The sequence below is a fragment of the Balaenoptera physalus genome (genome assembly GCF_965194825.1).
Source record: "Balaenoptera physalus genome assembly, chromosome: X".
NCBI classification, from domain to species: Eukaryota; Metazoa; Chordata; class Mammalia; order Artiodactyla; family Balaenopteridae; genus Balaenoptera; species Balaenoptera physalus.
The window spans coordinates 19,087,248-19,106,430 of record NC_138903.1 but is presented as its reverse complement, the minus strand read 5'-3'; the positions used below and the strand labels follow the sequence as shown (position 1 = coordinate 19,106,430).

Below are 19,183 nucleotides of genomic sequence, written 5' to 3'. Positions count from 1 at the left end.
AAAAATCACAAGACCTCAGCAGCATACTACAGATCTGCAATATTTCCCAAAGGAGCTCTTTGACCTTTTGTTTCCTGAAATTACTGCGTCACAAAGTCTGTATGACATTTCTTTTCTGTTTTTGAGTTTTCCAGGGTGCAGGGTCTGCTTAGGGAGAGTGTGTATGGCACACCCTCTCCCCTGATACACACACAGTGAGGGGGCTGACTCTTCTGGCTCCTTCTTCAACTTCCTGCCTCTGTTTCCCTTTCCTCACCACCTCCTCCCCAATCTGGGGGTGGCATAAGAAGACTGGAGGCTATGTAAACGCTTATGGAAATGTATAATAAGAAAGTAACATGTGAGTTGGGAACTGATGGTGTATACAGAACAATTATAAAATTTCTACATGGAACATGAATCACTGTGGCTTTACTCCAAATGTGCTGCAGGAGATATTCACAAAATATCTCAAACAATTTAAGCACCCACTATTGCATTCTGCATGCATGCTGTGTTCTTTTAGTAACTATATTAATTCCATGACATGGCGTATTTATCTTAGGAAAACAAAAGGCTGAGGAATAACACCAGCCCTGCATTTTTGGAAAAAAAATTAATTACGTCCTGTTTTCTCCTAGAACTAAGTCATATAACATTTAGTCAGTGCTTTGAGATGTTAATAAAAAGTTAACATTATTTCCTTTTGGCCAAATACACTTATTACGCTAAAGAAACAGCTCGGCTTCGGCTTCACATTCGGTATGTTTATCCTCCGCTCCCCCCACCCCCCGCCATTTTGTATTTTGTCCCCTGGAGTATCTGATAATCCACTTTGAGTTCAGGAATGAATCTCTTAAAAGGAATTTCTCCTTCCATTTCATATCTTACCTTTAAAGTGCTTTTGAGAATTCTTAGCCTGTGTAGTTTTTCATTCATCACAGGATCATTACATCTCTTTATAAATGATAGCTTGTATTCCATCTTGGTTGAAATGCGATGTTCTCCCAGTGGTGACAGACTGGCTTGCTCCAATGCCCTATATAAATCTTGCAAAGAGTCTCCTAACTTTTCTTCCCTACTTTCACCTGCAATGTCCAAAAAAAAAAAAAATAAGAGAGAAATAAATCCAGTGTAATAAACAGTTATTTGACACTCCAAAAATCTACTAAAAAAAAAATCTGAAAAACAGGATAATGAATGATTGGGAAAACACTCTCTTACATTAAAAAAAAAAAAAAACAACAACAAACCCCACCAAACCCACAGTTGCTAGTTATACTGGGTAAGACTAGCTACAGGCAGCCAATTGTTTTAGAATGATCAATTAATAGGATGCTTTGATTAAGAAAATATTCTCTTAGTAGCAAATCACTGTACATATCTTGAGTCCATTAAGTTCAAAGAATTAGAGTACAAAAGGTACACAACACAGAAACAATCCTGCACGTAATTTAATATTTTAAAACATTAGTGAATATCCCTTATCATTATACTGATAAGCATAGAAGTGCTAAGTAACAGAGCTCTCCTGGTTTAGCAATACTGAATGAACTGATTTTTACATTTTTCCAGACTTCATAAGATGGAATGGCATTCACTGGAGTATATATCATTGTAAAAATCTTCTAATAGTGTGCCGTAGAGGATTATTAGGTTTCATGTGACTGCCATAGAAATGCCTGCCACATTGTAAATATAGTAAATGATCATAAGTTATCATCAATAATAATGCTTTAATTAGAATGAGATATGGGAATGTTTATATGCAGATGTAAGCAAAAATCTGGCATGTACTAAAAGAAGCTACTTAACATTTGAAAGACCTGGGAAGAAAACACTCCAATTAAATATTTTTGAGAAAAAAAAAATTAGAGACTGGTTCAGGAAAGGATCTTAGATCTATTTGAACAAATCAAAAAACTCCCATATTATTCTTGAATTGTCTGAATATACTGATGTCATATCTTTCTCAATGATAAACAAAGATGAACTTGGATTTTGCTTGGATTGGGAGATAGGATTAGGGTTATATCACATTTCCTTTAATAGAGAGCTTAAGAGTCCTTTTGAGGAATACTAATTACATTGGCCCAAGAAGTAAATATGGAATGTTGTTCATTCCACCATGGTCCATGTAAATATTTTAGGCTTTCTGTCATAGTTAAAAAAAAAAAAAGACGCCCTAATTGGTAATAATGTAGTTAACATTTGTAAGTGCCAGGCAGTAGGGTAAATGCTTAACATTCATGATCTCATTTAATCCTCACAGCAGTACTAGAACTAGATCTATTTGATTTTCATTTTATAGCAGGGAAGTACCTTGCTCAAGGTCACATTTAGTAAGTGGTAGAGCTAGAATTCCGACTGGGCAGTCTGGCTCCAGAATCCATGATTTTAACAAGAATTCTAGACTGCCAATTTTGTCAGGAATCATTTGAGCTGTGTATTTAACAGTAGATGTTAATGAATTTGTGACACTTGCTTAAAATGCAGCATTCTAAAAAAAACTTTTTTAAAGAGTATACCTAAAACTGCCCCCAAAGCCCACCAACACAGTACCTTAACTTGAGGGGATCATCTTTAGGATGAAAAAGTAACTTCATTTAAGTTTCATATTCAATTTTTGGCTCTGCTGCTGAGGTTGGCAACTATTGGTAAGTATGATTGTTGAATCCTTCTATTAGAAAGTTCTTTGTTATCAGCACCTGCTATCACTAATTCCTCTATAACAAATTTTAACTTCCTAATCATATATCTAAGTTAGAACTATAATCTAAAAATACAAAAATCCCTTTAAACAGCGTTTTAATTCTCTGTTGGCTCATCCTTCAATGTTTGCAACACCTAGAGGATTTTGAGGGGTGGGGGGACAGAGGACTGTAAAAAGGAGGAACTGCCTTGTGGGCTAAGAAGATTGAAATGAGATAAGGAATTTTAACCGAGAATGGTTTGGAGCCAGAAAGGCACAAAATTATAACGTCATTCAGAGTAGCTAAATGGAGTTGTAAAAACAAGGATACTTTTGAATGGCATAATTCCATTTCATAAAATCATAGGCCAGGAAAGAATCCTGAGGAATTATTTAGTAGTTACCATTCTTTCTGCCTCAAGGCAAGACTGCATCTTAAGCCAGATGTAATTTCATAGAGCAGAGGGTGGGAGAGAAATGGTAGGCCTAACAGATGTGAATTATAGTAGTCTAGGTATCAGGTAGCCTAATGTATTATTAGTTTTTCAGTTCTTGAAGGAAGGTAAAGAAAAAAGGGATTCAGATTATAGTTTTAGGATTTAAAGGAGGCAGAAGTATTTTCACATAGTAAACTTTTATTTTAAGATAACCTTCTTCCATATTACCTAACACTGTAGGGAGTATATATTTTGTTGAAAAAACATTCTTACCCAGTTTTCTTTCTCCTCAATTCTTATAGTTTGTGGAATACTGAGCCAGGTGCTTGATTTTTAAATAAAATTTCAATGTAGTTTTACTTCTAGAAGTGTAAGTAAAGCTTTAATATAAAAAGTGACAAACATAGCTAAAAACTGGAAGTTTTTTTTCCTTCTTGCCATTAAGGGGGGAAAAAGCGTTCAACCAAAGGACAACATAATTCTACAAAGAACCTGGTTTGACAGCTATAAGAAGAATCGAGTATGGATTTATCTCTGGGCAGCACATTTGAACAGGGAATCACAATGAGACGGAACACAGAAACATTTCCAAGTAGAGTAATGGAATAGAGATATTAGAGATAAGTCAGGCCCCCTTCCCCCACCCCTACACATCATACACATATGCAACACAAGACACAGTAGTGGGATGAGGAAGGATGAAGGATTGAGATGCCAGGCTACCACAAAATGCCACCAATTACTTAACATTTTAAGACTTGACAAAGAGTCCTTTTCTTTTCAAAGAAGGGGGAGTGAGCGGCAGAGTCACATTATAAATCTGATTCACTGTGCTCAACAGTCAAAACAACACAGAACTCAACATTCAAGACGAAAACAGACCTTTATTTTCTTTTATAATTTTCAATTGGTTTCCTTCATTTTTTTTTCTCAGATGAATACCAATTAAGTCAATTGGGGCTACCGCTGCAACTGAAAATGTGAAAGCACCTTTATCTTCTCTTTTTGCCCTCTTCTTCTTCGTCTCCTTCTCACTTCTCTTCTGGTTTCTCTCTCTTTTAAACCCTTGCTTTTCTTCTTCTAGAAGAGGCTTGCTTTGGAAGAGGAGGCAAGCACTCGGTCAGGTCTGCTTCCTGATTGACTTTCTTTCAACGTGCCAGTTCAGCCCTTGGAGCACTGGCCCAAACCCAGCTCGTTTGTAATTTGAATGAATGTTTTCTGCAAGTTGGCAAAGTGTTGAAGACCACATGCAAACCACAGGACATATAGAGGAACCTTCTGTGATTCCTAATGAGGAAGTGTATCACAGCTACAATGAAATTTTAATTTGTATCTAACTTATTCAGGAATTCTGGGCCTATGAAGGAGTAAATTCCCTCTCAAATTATATTTACATTTATCCTGCGTCAGATGACACGCTTTTCTATTCCAATTTTATTAAAGCGAAGAGAACATATAAGGTTCTCTTTCCTATATAAAATGTCATTGACAGATTTGAGGATCACAGTGAAGTTATTGATAACTTGTACTCTGAGCCAAGGGAGGGTCATTTCTGGCTGTGTCATAAGTGGCAGGGCTGGAAGAAGATCCTCTTTCTGGTTTCATTTATACTCTAGCTACACCATGAAACACTGTGAGGCTAGAAATACGCTGAGCATCACAACAGTTCGTTGTCTGGTTCTTGCAGGTTGCATATGACCTCCACGTAGTGATAAAGAAAAGCCCAAAGAAAAGATTAGCCAATGCAAAGTAACGGTTGGAACTTTCTTGCAAATGGCTTATTAGCAGATGATAATGCATTTCTTCAAATACTACGAGGTGTTTGGTTGATGTATTTCCTTACATTCATGCCCAGTGGTTATTAAACTTTTTTGATTGTACACCCTCACCAGTTAAAACACTTCTGTTGATAACTTACATATACGTATTACTCTATATTAATAGATATGCCTATTATAAGATAGACACAGAAAAGAAATTCGAGAAAATGAGATATGAAGCCTGAGGAGAAATCCCAATTTTTTTTCTTCCTGTACCTCACCCCATGTGAACCCTCCTTCAGAGACTTAGACTGTGACTTTCCCTGAGCGTATACGCCTCGCTCTCCTTTGCATTTCCCAATCTTCTACCTGGCATGGTGTCTCATGCACCCAACGTTTAAACTGAGTGATGGTTTTCTCTACTTTAGACACTAAGTACTCCAAAGAGGGTTCCCTACCAGGTGACTGTGTAATTTGTACGCTAGTCTCTTGTGTAATTTCGTTCATGTTTCTTTGGTGAAAATTAAGGAGAGCAGAATACAAATGTGGCGACCTAAAATGTCATTCTGGTGTCCTTGCTGTTTCCCTGCCTCTGCAATGATAGTGTGGAAGGAGAGAAAAAATGAAAACAAAACAAAACAAAACGAGTATACCAACTGGGCTCTTGAAGAACCAAGCCAACAATGAATAATCAGTTCTGGTACATGTTTTGGAAGGGAACTGTGCTCTTTTAAAATTGGACAATGATGTCCTCGTGGAAACAGTTGTTCCTTCCACAACACAGCTGGGTAATGAGCACAGAAGGTTGGGAAAGGCTAAGTCACAAGTGGAGAGAAGGCTGGACATAGTAGCATTAGTCACCAGTCAAGTGTGAGAGGCATTCGGTCTTGTACGGCCACAGAGTGCTCCAAGGCTTCCAGACGAATGGCATCACGTATGTGGAGCACTATTCTCGCCATGAAAGGCAATTAACATTTGTATTGAGACATGGGACTACTTTCTGTGAATACTAATTTACCAGTGCGCCATAATGAACAACTTATTTATATGTAAGGTGACAATTAAAGTTTTAATGGGTTTAATGTAGATAGGTTTAATGTTTGTAGGTTTTATGCTAAAGATGATTATGTATTCAGGAGTTTACACTGTAATTTGAATTGTTTTATAATTAAAGATTTGCTCTCTTTAATTCATGTTTTTATATAAGTCAACTAGCTATGCCTTGCATTGTAAAACTGGGGGAGGGCAGTTTGTTATATCAGAAAAAAAGCGTAAGATTTTAAAACCTGGCTTTTACTTGTCACTCTGTAATCAACTACCCTTTTCATAATTAGAAGTAATTGGTTTATTTTCTTTTAGGCAAAATAACAATAATTTCTCTGATGAAAAAAATTGAGGAAAAAACCCTTCTTTTGAAAGGACAGCTTGAGTGAGTCCACCAATATTGCTAAGTGTATTTTTACAGAAGAACATGTGAAACCCATCCCTGTACGAATGACCTTGTGCTTCACCAAAATTAAGTACAGCCCATACCAGTGTCTGTCAATTCCTTCTGCACAACAGTAAAGCTTACTTCCATAAAGAGTTAACAAAAGACACAGAGCTGAAGCTTATGCTACACTTCATTCTCTAAGCATGTAATTTCTGCCGAATTATGTTGTTTAATGCCACAAATATATGACAGTGATTGCATTTTCAGGGTATTACGGTAGTTTTTATGACAAATAGTTCAGATGGCAAAATCTTGGTGTCCTTGGCATTGATTTATTGTCCCAAAGGGAAGGTTCTTTGAAGGACAATCTCAAACATAAATGACAGATTCTATATTTGCCCACAGAATTTAGAAAACTTAACTAATAGAGACATGGAGGTCAAGGTACCTGGTTCTTAGGCAGGAATTCATAAAGGGGACAGTTTAAAAACAAAGCTAAGAGATGATCATATTTAAAAATTAATGTGGAGTCCCCATATTCTTTAATGAGAAAAAACTAAAATTCTTCATATCATAAAATTTTACTATGACAAACAGGGAGGATGACCCAAGACAATCCCACTAATATTAAATGCCAACAAAATGCTTTTTGATGCATTTCTATATACCAGAACCATCATTTTTATATATACTTAAAAAACACATTAAAATGGTTAGAGCACAGAGGCAACTGTAAGGCAGATCAATGTGATTTTATTCACAACACAAATTCCATTTGTGAGAAAGAAGCATAGATTACTTCTCTTTAGAAAGATATTTACTATCAAGCATACTTAGCAAATTATTTAGCTATCTAAAAAGATCTGATACCAATTGGCCATATTTTTATTTTTACGTAATTTATATTTTTACAAGTATTCACATTATGCAATACTACACACTGTGGTGACAGGAAGAAAAAAAAACATTTTCAAATACAATGTTAAATTATCTGTTCATTGCACAGTATGAAATATCCATTAATTAGCATTGAAATTATTACAGAGTATCTTATCCAACTAAAGGAAATTTCACATCCACTACAGAAGAAAAATAAGCAATATTGAGCCATAAGTGACCCAGTTACATAGTATTAAATAATATCTGAAGCTAGTTTGAAAGACAACCAGACAAAATACTTTTTCAAAAGTGAAAACCACAGCCTATAGATTTGGAAAATTTTACAGAAAAGAATAGCTCATGCCTGTCCTATGAGGCAACACCATTTGTATACAAGTGCCAAGAAATAAGGAGAAAGTTAGGATTTTAGCTGAGGAATCTAATAAAGCCTGGCATGTGGAATTTTCTTCATTAGTGTCACTGAAAGCAGTCTCTGTGTTGCACCTGAATACACTTTATAATAGAATAAACATAGTAAGTTTCAGAGCAGGTTGTATATACCTTGCCTTAATAGATTACACTTAATTTAGTACAATACAGCACGTCAAGTTTTAAAAATGCAGAATACACTTAATACACAGAATTTGCTTTCTCTGCTTTGCCTTAAAGAGGCCACCGAAGAGTCCATTAAACAGCCAGGGTTTTCTAGTTATTGGAGCTGATCCCTCTCCTTTCCTGTGTCAGGAGAACACAACTGAGCCCTTCCCCAGTCAATAATACCCTTCCCCTCTGTTCTCCCACAGAAACAGCAGTTTTCTGTCACTGTGCTCCATCTTGATTGGCTTTGATCTTATGCTAGTCCCAGTGGAGAAAGCTCGCATTCTTCTTAAGAGTGGCCTGTCCCTCTTAATATCCCTTTAGGGAGGCCCCCAATCCAAAACACTTGATGATCTAAGCTTTTAAAAGTCTGTTTTCTGTTATAAACAGCAAGGACGAGGCCATTTTAGTTGCTTGCAAGAGGTTGATGTTGAGTCTGCGTCGTGCCGACTCTCTCCGATCTAAATTCTCTAAACATTAGCTTATCAATCTGTGAGTCCAATGGGTTGAGTGCCAACAGAAGTGGATCCGATTTGGCATGGAGAGGTTCTACCAACTCTCGCAGTGTATTAGCCTAATATGATAAAGCAGTGATACAATATGATGAAAGACCTGCGAGTGCCATTATTTCCAAAGCATATTAGTATTTGTATTAGAAACACCATCATGCAATACCCATGAAGAGAAAAGAGAAAAATATGGCTAGAATTGCATATGGTTTTAATACCATAATGTCTTTCTGTTGGCATGCAAGTCTACTTGGCCAAAAATGGGACACTTTTTGTTTTAAGCTTGGTTATCTGGAAACGCCAATCTTATGTATACAAAATAATACACAGTGCAGATACATCTTTTCCTGCCTCTGTACCTGTATATGCATATCTATAATTTTAATCAGAAAAGTTTATGTTAATAGTATTCTCCACACACATGTAAAATGATCAGTCTTTCAAGAAAATTAAACTGTAGTTCTATACAAGATGTTTCCTCAAATTCATCCAATCAAGAAGTATGAGGAAAAGTTTTCTGGTCTACTTTCTATCTAACTACCCTGATTCACATGCTACCAGGTGCTAACTGGTGAGATAGAAAAGCCCAGCTAGTGTGGCTCCAAGGAAGTGGCCGAATGCTGACCAACACAAAGTGAAGAGAAGTGAAAAGCTTCACAGGGTCAACGTGATGAAAGGGTGACTTGATACCTGCGCACAAGCCACATTCCAAGGAATTAAGAAACTAGAAGAGAATAAAATTTCTGAATGACCTGGGACACTAAGAACAACTGGGCTAAAATAAACTAGTCTCTTTTAGTTCATTTTATTTTGGATTTTGAGGAATGCAAATATTGTCACCAGGCACAAATCAGTGATATTTTTACTTTCTAGCCTAGGGCAGATCTTTATCTGCTACATCCTGTAGTACCTTTTGAGTTACATCAAGAAGAAGGAACAAAATGGGAGAGGGAACAGAGACAGCATGTTGTTCATTACTAGCTCCCTCAGAAAATGGGAAGGGAGTGTGCTGCCCATAGCACAGTATTTAGAAAATAGGATGCAGCTTGGTCCAGAAATCAGCAGAACTAATTTTTATCATATCATAACCTTCTTTTGCAGAAAAGGGGCTGGGAACTAAGCAATCTTCATAGGTAGGTCAAATGAAACAAAAGATAACATCTCATTTTTTAGAAAATTATAATACTGGAACGCTAGCTCTGGATTCTACTACTTTGTTTCATAAGGTCATGGAACTTCAAACTGCAAAATCGGAGGCAATCTAATGCTGGGCACAAGGTCATTCCTAAATTTAAGCTGTTTCTAGTTTATCTATGCAATTCAAACATTTCCGCCTCAGAAACAATGTCACATGAATGGTTTAATTTCTAGTGCACTTAACCCATACTAAACCTGAACTAGAGCCTTGGTAACTAAGTCACGTTTAATTACATTTAAAGACACTGTATAGGATTGGTAAATTCTATTTCAAGAGACTGGAAACACCTCCTCAGTGGAGGCCTTGCCAAAGTGCAGGATGGTGGGGGGTGGAATGCTATTTCAGAGTGACTACAGCTATTTCCTAGTCTGTATGTACTAACATAAGAGAAGATAACTCTCTTCAGCAAGGTGTCTCTTCAACTAGCAGTGGTCAGGACCACTGGCTACCAAATCTCAGGGGCAGAGGCTGGCTTGTTAAATACAGATTCCTGGGCCCTACACTTAATCTACTCAATCAGGATTTCTGGGTGTGGAACTCAGGAATCTGCATTTTAAGCAAGCAACCCAGGTGATTCTTGTGCCCACTGCAGTTTGAGACCTCCTGCTTTAGGCCAGTCACATTGTGAGGGCTGGTTGGAGTGATGCCAATTTTTTGTATTACACATATAAGTAGTCTGTAAGTCAGAAGCCTTTGTAGTTGGGCAAGTCACATAGGGCTTTATTTTTAGTCTCGTCACCGGTATAACATTGTATTATGTAACTCAAATGATTTCAAGGTTTTGCTGAGGAATCTGATGGAAATATCCAGGTCTACTGAGAATACAGCAAAATGAAAGAGGCCGTGGTAAACTGCTTGAATAAATTCTTTCAAGCTATGCTTTTAGGTAGCATTAAATAGTTCCTCTTTATTTTTGAGGCAAACAGAACAAATATACAGATACTTCCAGACTCAAGCCCGTTGAATCAACTCTACGTCTTGGTGTGTGCATTCTGAATCCCAAGTATGAACAGCATGGGCAGGCCAGGAGGGTCAGATATGATGGACTGGTGTATGGCTAATCTACATGAAATCTCTAAAACACAAAAACCCACTTCATAAAGATACTGTTTGATGAAAGCCTATCTTTGACTTCCGTGAATCTTATATTTATGTGTCTTTAAATTTTTGCAAGTTCCTTTCTGGTTCTCAACACTCCTTTTCTCTCCCTTTGTGTTTTCACTGGGCATTCTCTCTCTCCCTATTTCTACTCTTCTCCTTTGTAGCTGACAACTTCATTTATCCCTACTCAAATAGTCAAAACATTCAAACCAGCTAAAATTACTTATTATAGTGACAGACTAATTTTATGCCTGTTTTTTTTTAAAGGACCAGTGGAAATTGCATGTTTCTTAAAGACCCTAAAAATTAAATTATATGGCTCTTGATTGTTTTGTTTTCTTTTGGTCAATATCCTGACTATAAAAAATATTTCCTACTTCCTATTAAAATATACCTCACTATTTACCAAGCTTTTAATCAAGTACATTTTGAAACAACAGCAACATATCTATGCTACCCCAAGAAAATCAGTAATGCTTCTGTTTGGCATTTTACTTAAATATTTATTGAGCTTCCATTCATCACTGAAACCCCCAATTGTGAGGCCACCAGGCCAGACAGAAAGAAAAAGATCCTGTTTCCCTGTTACTAAACCCCTCGAGACCTGAATGGTGCACCCAGATGTAATGCCATGTTGAGTCATGTATAGGATGACTTCTTCCAGTGTTGATCCACTTCTCATGCAAGCTCTTTAAGGACTGAATCTATGTAGGATATGTTGAGAAGAATGTTTCTTTCCCTTTTTGTCTTATGAATTTAAGACTCTTTCCACTCAAATAATAAGCAGAAATAGAAATTCTAGAAACATAAGTTTTAGAAAGGTAATCAGGCTTCTAATAGTGTACCTGCTAGGAAGGGCTGATGATCCTTCAATCAAATCCTGACTATTAGATTATAGGGTAAGGATGGAGGCACAAACATTTGCAAGAGAATGATTAAGTTTGAATACAAAATAGGTAAAAAAAAATGTTTTCCTTAATGAATGAAATAGAAGAAAATATATGAAAATGGAAATAAGAAGTGCTTAAGCCAGAACAGCATTTTCAAAGATTCCTACTTCTGAGTTCTAAGAGAACACTGGATCCATATACTCCACTTCCATTATCAGTGAGCTTGAGGGCAAATTTAAGGGCAAAGCCACTGACAACTGGTCTTAAGCTGCTTGCAGATAACAAGGCAGACATCCAAGCCTGTCAATAGTAACACACGTGGAGCTCCTGGGAGAGTAGAACTGTTTTGTGTGCTTTTGAAAAAAATCTAATTTATCACAATTATCTGGATCTCCCCCTTCTTCTAAATGTATGTGTTCAGATTTAAGTTTTTCTTTTTGTAAAACAGGAGTATCTAACACCAGGAGTTGACCGTCAGTGATAATTACTTTTCTCAGTGAAAGTCTTGGAAAAAGTGGGCTGAAACCTAGGTTCAGAATGTTCGGACCAAGAGAGAGACTTAATTGTGGCTTGAGTGGTAGCTGTCCAAATTTTGAGGGCCTATTTTCTTGTAAAGGTGGAGTTCAAATAGACAGAATATCAGATTTTAAAAAATTTGTTTGTTTGCTTATTTTTAATACCATGGGGGAAGGAACTAGAAAGTCTTTTATTTTATGAATAATAAAGTATTCTTTTTCAAAATAAAGTGATAAATAGCAAAAAGTAATATAGTTTGTGATTATACTTATAACACTTATGGAGATCTTTAATTAGAAATTCCAGGTAAAATAAAAATATTTGGTGAACCTAGCTACAGGCAAAACAGATAAGGAAATACTGTTTGCAGATCAGAATGTTCCTCTAAATTGCCAAATAACAATTCCATTCTCTGTGTATGATTCACGGGAGACAGAGTATTTCCTTATGAAAGTAGTATCTCATCTTAAACTACTTACCACTATATTATGACCTTAGAGAGCACTTAGGACTTATGAGTATACCACACACTCTGGCTTTTTCTGTCTGCATTAAAACCACTATCTGAAATAAAGGTACACCTAAAATACCCTTTAACTGAAGCTTACATATTAGCAACAATTGAAAAGGTCTTTTATATTTAGTAGTCACAGAAGTACTTAATACGTTAATTCAATTTACCCCGAGTTTATTTTCAATGAAGCATCTATAGATATACCAGAAAAATGTACTGTGGAATTCTGCCAGATTATATTGTCATCCCAAATGTCATCTTTCAGATTTTAAAACAGAAAATGGGAGGAATTCATTTTTATAGACGTGCATGGTTCAATAAGGATTTAATGGGTGCCTATGGGTATATATACTATATCAAATGTTAGGGATAAATATACGAAGATGACAGTCTGACCTCAAAGAGTTCATGGTATAGTTGTATCTTCCCCATTTCTGTCTTATAATTTTATAGTTTATACAGATTATCAGTAAAATAAAGCTCTACTTTATTAGTGTATATATATATATATATATATATATATATATACACATACATACATATATACAGATTCTATTATACGACTGTAATGTAATTATACCATTACCCTAACAATGTATATTATATGTAATTATACTACGTATAATTACATTAATGATATATATTATATGGATATATTAATTTAAATTGATAAGTATATTTGGAATACACAGAAAATAAATTATATTTGAATTTTAGGGCAAATTTAAAGAAGATCATTAAAATATGAATGTATGTGTGTATATACATATATATATGATATAAAACAGCTGAGTTTTGATGCTTACAATAGACTTTAAAACTGAAGAGGACTGGAGCAGAATAGAGAGCCCAGAAATAAACCCATGCACTTACGGTCAATTATCTATGACAAAGGAGGCAAGAACATACAATGGAGAACAGATAGTCTCTTCAATAAGTGGTGCTGGGAAAACTGGACAGCTACACGTAAAAGAATGAAATTAGAACATTCTCTAACACCATATACAAAAATAAACTCAAAACAATTAAAGACCTAAATGTAAGACTGGAAACCATAAAACTCCTAGAAGAAAACAGGCAGAACACTCTTGGACATAAATCATAGCAAATTTTTTTTTTTATCAGTCTCCTAAAGCAAATGAAACAGAAGCAAAAATAAACAAATGGGACCTAATTAAACTTAAAATCATTTGCATAGCAAAGGAAACCACTGACAAAATGAAAAGACAACCTACTGAATGGTAGAAAATATTTGCAAATGATATGACCCGATAAGGGGTTAATATCCAAAATACATAAACAGCTCATACAACTCAACATCAAAAAGACAAGCAACCTGATTAAAAAATGGGCAAAAGACCTGAATAGACAATTCTCCAAAGAGGACATGCAGATGGCCAACAGGCACATGAAAAGATGCTCAACACTGCTAAGCATCAGGGAAATACAAATCAATACCACAATAAAATATCACCTCACACACCTGTCAGAATGGCTATCATCAAAAAGAACACAAATAACAAATGTTGGTGAGGATGTGCAGAAAATGGAACCCTCGTACACTTGGTGGGAATGTAAATTGAAACAGCCACTGTGGAAAACAGTATGGAGGTTTCTCAAAAAACTAAAATTAGAACTACTATGTGACCCAGCAGTTCCACTCCTGGGTATATATCCAAATAAAACCAAAAACACTAATTCGAAAAGATTCATGCACCCCAATGCTCATAGCAGCATTATCTACAATTGCCAAGATATGGAAGCAATCTAAGTGTTCATCAACAGATGAATGGATAAGAAGATGTGGTATATATACATACAATGGAATACTACTCAGCCATAAAAAAGAAGAAAAATTTTCATTTGTAGCAACATGAATGGACTTGGAGGCATTATGCTAAGTCAAATAAGTCAGACAGAGTAAGACATACTGTATAATATCACTTATATGTGGAATCTAAAAAATACAACAAACTAGCGAATATAACAAAAAAGAAACAGACTCACAGATATAGAGAACAAACTAGTGGTTACCAGTGGGGAGAGGGAAGGAGCGAGGGGCAATATAGGGGTAGGGATTAAGAGGTACAAACTACTATGTATAAAATAAATAAGCTATGAGGATATACTGTACAACACAGGGAATATAGCCAATATTTTATAATAACTATAAATGGAGTATAACCTTTAAAAATTGTGAATCACTATACTGTGTACATCTGTAACTTACATAATATTGTACATCAACTATACTTCAATAAAAAATAAACAAAACAAAACCAACTTCAAAAAAAAAAACTTGAAGGGGATCATAATACGCCACCTCAAAATATGCCATTTTGGCCTAAGGATTAGCTGAAGGTAATTAAGAAGCAGTAGACATAGAAAGATCTTTGGCCATCCCCCTATCTGCCTTAAAGCAGGACATAAATTTCCCACTGTGAAGGTGTTCCTCCTCTCCTCTTACATACCAGGAGAACAACCCTTAACATTTAAAGACAGGAAGTTGGCATTAAGATGGGTCTGCACAAACAAATCTTACTAAAATAGCCCTTATCTTTTAGTTTCCCCATATATAAACTTTTCCAAAATTTACCGCTCTAGAAGCCCAAACCCCTTTTCCGGTTATCTTGTCAGTTCTCCATAATTTATCATGCTTTGTTAAAATGGTGTATAAAACTCAGGTCTAAGTGCTTCTTTGGGTCTTCATTTCTTTCCTATGAAGGCCTCTGTGCACATAAAAATTAAATTAACACAATAAAATTTATATGCCTTTTCTCCTGTTAATCTGTCATTTGTCAGTTTAGTTCACAGGCTCCAGGTAAAGAACCTAACAGAGTAGAGGAAAAGTTTCTTTCTTTCCCTATAAAACATTAAAATCAAGTCTTAAACCATTCCATCCTAAGTCATCCATATTTTAAAATATTTAAATATGAAGTAATGTATTTCATAGATAAAGTTATTTTGAAATAACTTTCAGCAACGTGGATAGATGGCAGCTTATTGGCAGAATGGGTTGCTGTTGCAACCTATTTTATGATTAGTTACTTATTTTAAAATAATCTCTTTAAAATACTCATTTCTAAATGAAATAGCTACAGAGGCAACGTAGCTGGAGACTTTTTTACTCTCAATAATGTAGAGATGAACAATGCATATTTTTAATTTATGAGAATTTTCAACCTCTACCACCACCTTACATGGTTATATTAAAAGGATGAAATTCAATAGATGATATTCAGTCTGGATGATAATCAGTGTGAAGTAACTCAGTGATGAGAACTGCCAATGGGGTGAACATGTAAATCCTATGTGTCACAACACTTCGTCTGTGACTATGTCTGGTCTGTCGAAATGAAAAGGTAAATTTGGACCAACTACATTTCAGTTGTTTTCTTGCCTATTTCTTTCAATAGATTCCTCTCTGGTCCTTCCAACCCTATTAGGGCATTCTCTTTCCTAGCTGATAGGCACTCTAAAAAGCAGTTCCAATGTCATCTGAACCTTGAACCACTTACGCAACTGGGTGGTAAAAATGTCTTCAGAACGCTGATTATACTTCCACGACGCAAACTATTTCATTTGCCTATTGCACTTGACTTGAATTCTCCAAACTGGACATTCTGATGGAATAACAGGTAAGGGTACCTGTACCTGGGGGACTGGAGTTGTAAAGATACATTTAGTATGTTGAGTCCATCAGAACCTACTCAAAGTAAACAAAGGACTTTGCCCTATGTCCTCTTCTAAGTTGCTGATCAGCAAACATGATCTAGGATCGGTAAATTCTGATGCTATACAAATTGTGCATTTACTGCCCAGCTTGCTACTAAGGTAGACTAAAAGTAGACAGTCAATGGCATAACTCCTTAATTCTTGAAAATTTGATCTAAAATAAATACTTACATATATTTTTTTCAAATTAACAGTAACATAGATCTTTGAGAACTTTTGCTCTATAGAGTTCCACCCTACTCTTATTCACATACTAGATTCATATACTATCCTCTAAGTACTGCCGTCTTGATTTTGGTGAGATTACTTTTTAAAAAAAAAATATCATTCAGTATCAGCTCCAGTATCATGATATCCCACCAGACTAAATGAGGGAGAAAAAGAGGTACTGATCTGCAGAAGTGAGTGAAATAATAAATTCTTTTCAACAAGAGTACAACAATGGGTGTATGAGTGCATGTGTGTGGGTTGGGAGTAGAGTAATAAAAGGAGTGATTCTTATGCTAAAAGTTTAAAGACACTACTTCCTCTCACGTTATAACATTGTTTATGATTATAGAAGCTTGAAATGGACTTCTGCTTACTTCTCCTGGCTGAACTTACAATATTACAAAAAATTGCAATATTGATTTTCCCCCTTCTATAACTTCTAAATGTTAATGCCTTATTACTCACCTCCTTGGCATACCAGCCTGACATTTGGGATCATTTGCTCATTAACAGCTCTGGCAAGAAGGAGCTACTTTGGGGGTTCTGACAACTGAATTTCTTAGCAATAAAGACAACCAAAAATACCTTCCCCAGAAAAGCAAATGACAAGAAAGGTAAAAAGAAAATTCAAAAGGCGTTTGTAATAATCTAAAATTTTATCTCAACAGTTACTTATCAGAATTCATATTTTTCTCTACCTCAAATCTGTTATAAATCTAATCTCTCCACTTAATCAATATTTTCATATTCTCTCTGATTTCTCCATCTATAATAATTACATCAGAGACTATTCTCATAAATCCCCATTGTTAGAGTCATCTGCATACTGTAATATTTAAATTATTACATTTTTAGGTATTTAAAATGTATTGTGTACATGATAAGAAGAAAAAATTATTTTGGTAAAAACCACTATAAAATCATGTTTATTAGAAATACAGCATGGATGTAAGCAAATTAGCACAAACATCCATCTTAGCAAAAAACTCAGAGGTTAGAATAATGAATATTCCTACTCAGTCTTAGTTGTCTTGAAATTATTGGTTATTACATTTTGCACCAACAAGCTCATTTTACATTTGGGATGGAAAACTATGGGATCTAAGAACATATTTTTTATAAAATGCCCTATTATATATGTGTTTCATTTTTTCCACTCCTGACAAAATTGTATAGCATTGCCCTTTTAAAGAAAGTAAGTTTTACTAAAGAGTTGGATATATGCTGACTCTCAGTGTTCTTATGGAAAAATACAAATGACTTTATAGCTCTTGCAAAAGGTTTCTAGCTATATCTGTGTTTAACATTTAGCATCATATGTTGAATTTCACACTCCGCAGTGTAATTACAGAAAACTAGAATCATACAGGGACTTCATTAGGGTGAGAGCTCGTTTTGCAAAATTCAAATGTTTGAAATGTCAGAAAGTTCTCCATATTGTACAACTTAATTTGTATTCAAATATAGCAATGAATTGCTAACTTCCCGCTAGTGAACAAAACAAAAAATCCAATTATATTAACAAATTTGTTTTCCATTTGTAAATTAATTAATTTACAGCAACTTTATGGTGCCAGTTTATTCATAATATCTTTTAAAAATTATGGACAATTCCATATTTAATTGAAGTCAGGCTTTTTTGTAATTCCTATTTAGTGTATTTATATTAAACAAGGACCATGCTGTCTTCTCTCAGGTGAAAAAACAACCATCAAACTAGATATGTGAATTTGTAAGGATGTGCAAATCAAGGGGTGAATTTGGAATTCTCAAGTTCCACTTAAGACCTCCTTACCATCTCTTTTGACTGGTGCCATTTGTGGGGGAGGTGAGGAAACAATGATAGCAGCTACGGTGTAATTAGTATCTCCTAAACAAATGTGACCATCAAAGAACTCTGCAGAAATTTGGCCCTTTTTTTTGATACTAATTTATATATATAAAAGAATACATTATTACTATAATAAAATAAAATTAAAAAAGAGAACACATTACAATAAGTTGTAGTGGTGTATATGATCTTTTATAGATAGTTGAGCTGCTCTATCTGGATGTACTATAACTGGATTTACAGTGATACATTATACCAATCCTTTCTTGTTAAATCCATGTAGAGTTATGATCAAGGTCCTAGAATAAGTTTTCTCATACTGATTTTATTGTGACCAAGTGCAGAACTAATCTAAAAGACTCCAATACTGGATTTAGAAACAAAGTTAGACAATCCAAAACCAAAATTAAAAGCAGCATTTTAAGACCACCATGAAGTGTAGATTAAATATGTTTACTACTGTTTAGGAAAACTGTCACTTAATTTGAAAGGAAACATTCCTCCATAGTAACTAAGTGGAGTATACACCATGAATACACACAAAACCAGAACTTGACCAAGGAAAATGTCATGATGACATTTTCTTTCTCCTTATTGTAAATCTTCAGCACAGCACTAGAAAGCCTGTTTTCTCTTTGTAGAAAATCAATAAATACTGCAAAAGCAGAAGCAGGAACTCTTCTTTAACAAAACAATACACTTTAATTATAGAAGGCCTTGGTTTCCAAGGCCTTAGTTTTAGCCATACTAGGAATGGTTGCAGATCTTACTTGTGTGGGAAGATCTGGTCTCCATGGTGATGAAAAAGTCAGCCTGGGAAGTGGAACGAACTGTAGTACATTGCTCCCCGTAGAAACAAGACAAGCTGAAATCAAATGCAGCTTCTGTATCTAGCATTGACAA

At 35.3% G+C, this 19,183-nt stretch overlaps 1 protein-coding gene and 1 long non-coding RNA gene across 6 annotated transcripts in view; one reads left to right on the top strand and one right to left on the bottom strand.

Moving 5' to 3' along the window:
• The window catches only part of CNKSR2 (connector enhancer of kinase suppressor of Ras 2), a 258,934-nt gene that overhangs the window by 3,400 nt on the left and 236,351 nt on the right, over positions 1–19,183 (bottom strand). For 4 of the 5 annotated variants that reach the window (XM_082446965.1, XM_082446966.1, XM_082446967.1 and 1 more), the window contains one exon: positions 871–1,067. In XM_082446965.1, the coding sequence (XP_082303091.1) occupies positions 871–1,067 (197 nt within the window). Of the gene's footprint in view, positions 1–870; positions 1,068–2,742; positions 8,351–19,183 lie in introns of those variants that run through there. The other variant, XM_082446969.1, reaches the window with a different exon arrangement.
• LOC309652982 overlaps positions 1–19,183 on the top strand; it is a 122,858-nt gene that overhangs the window by 39,628 nt on the left and 64,047 nt on the right. The window lies entirely within an intron of this gene.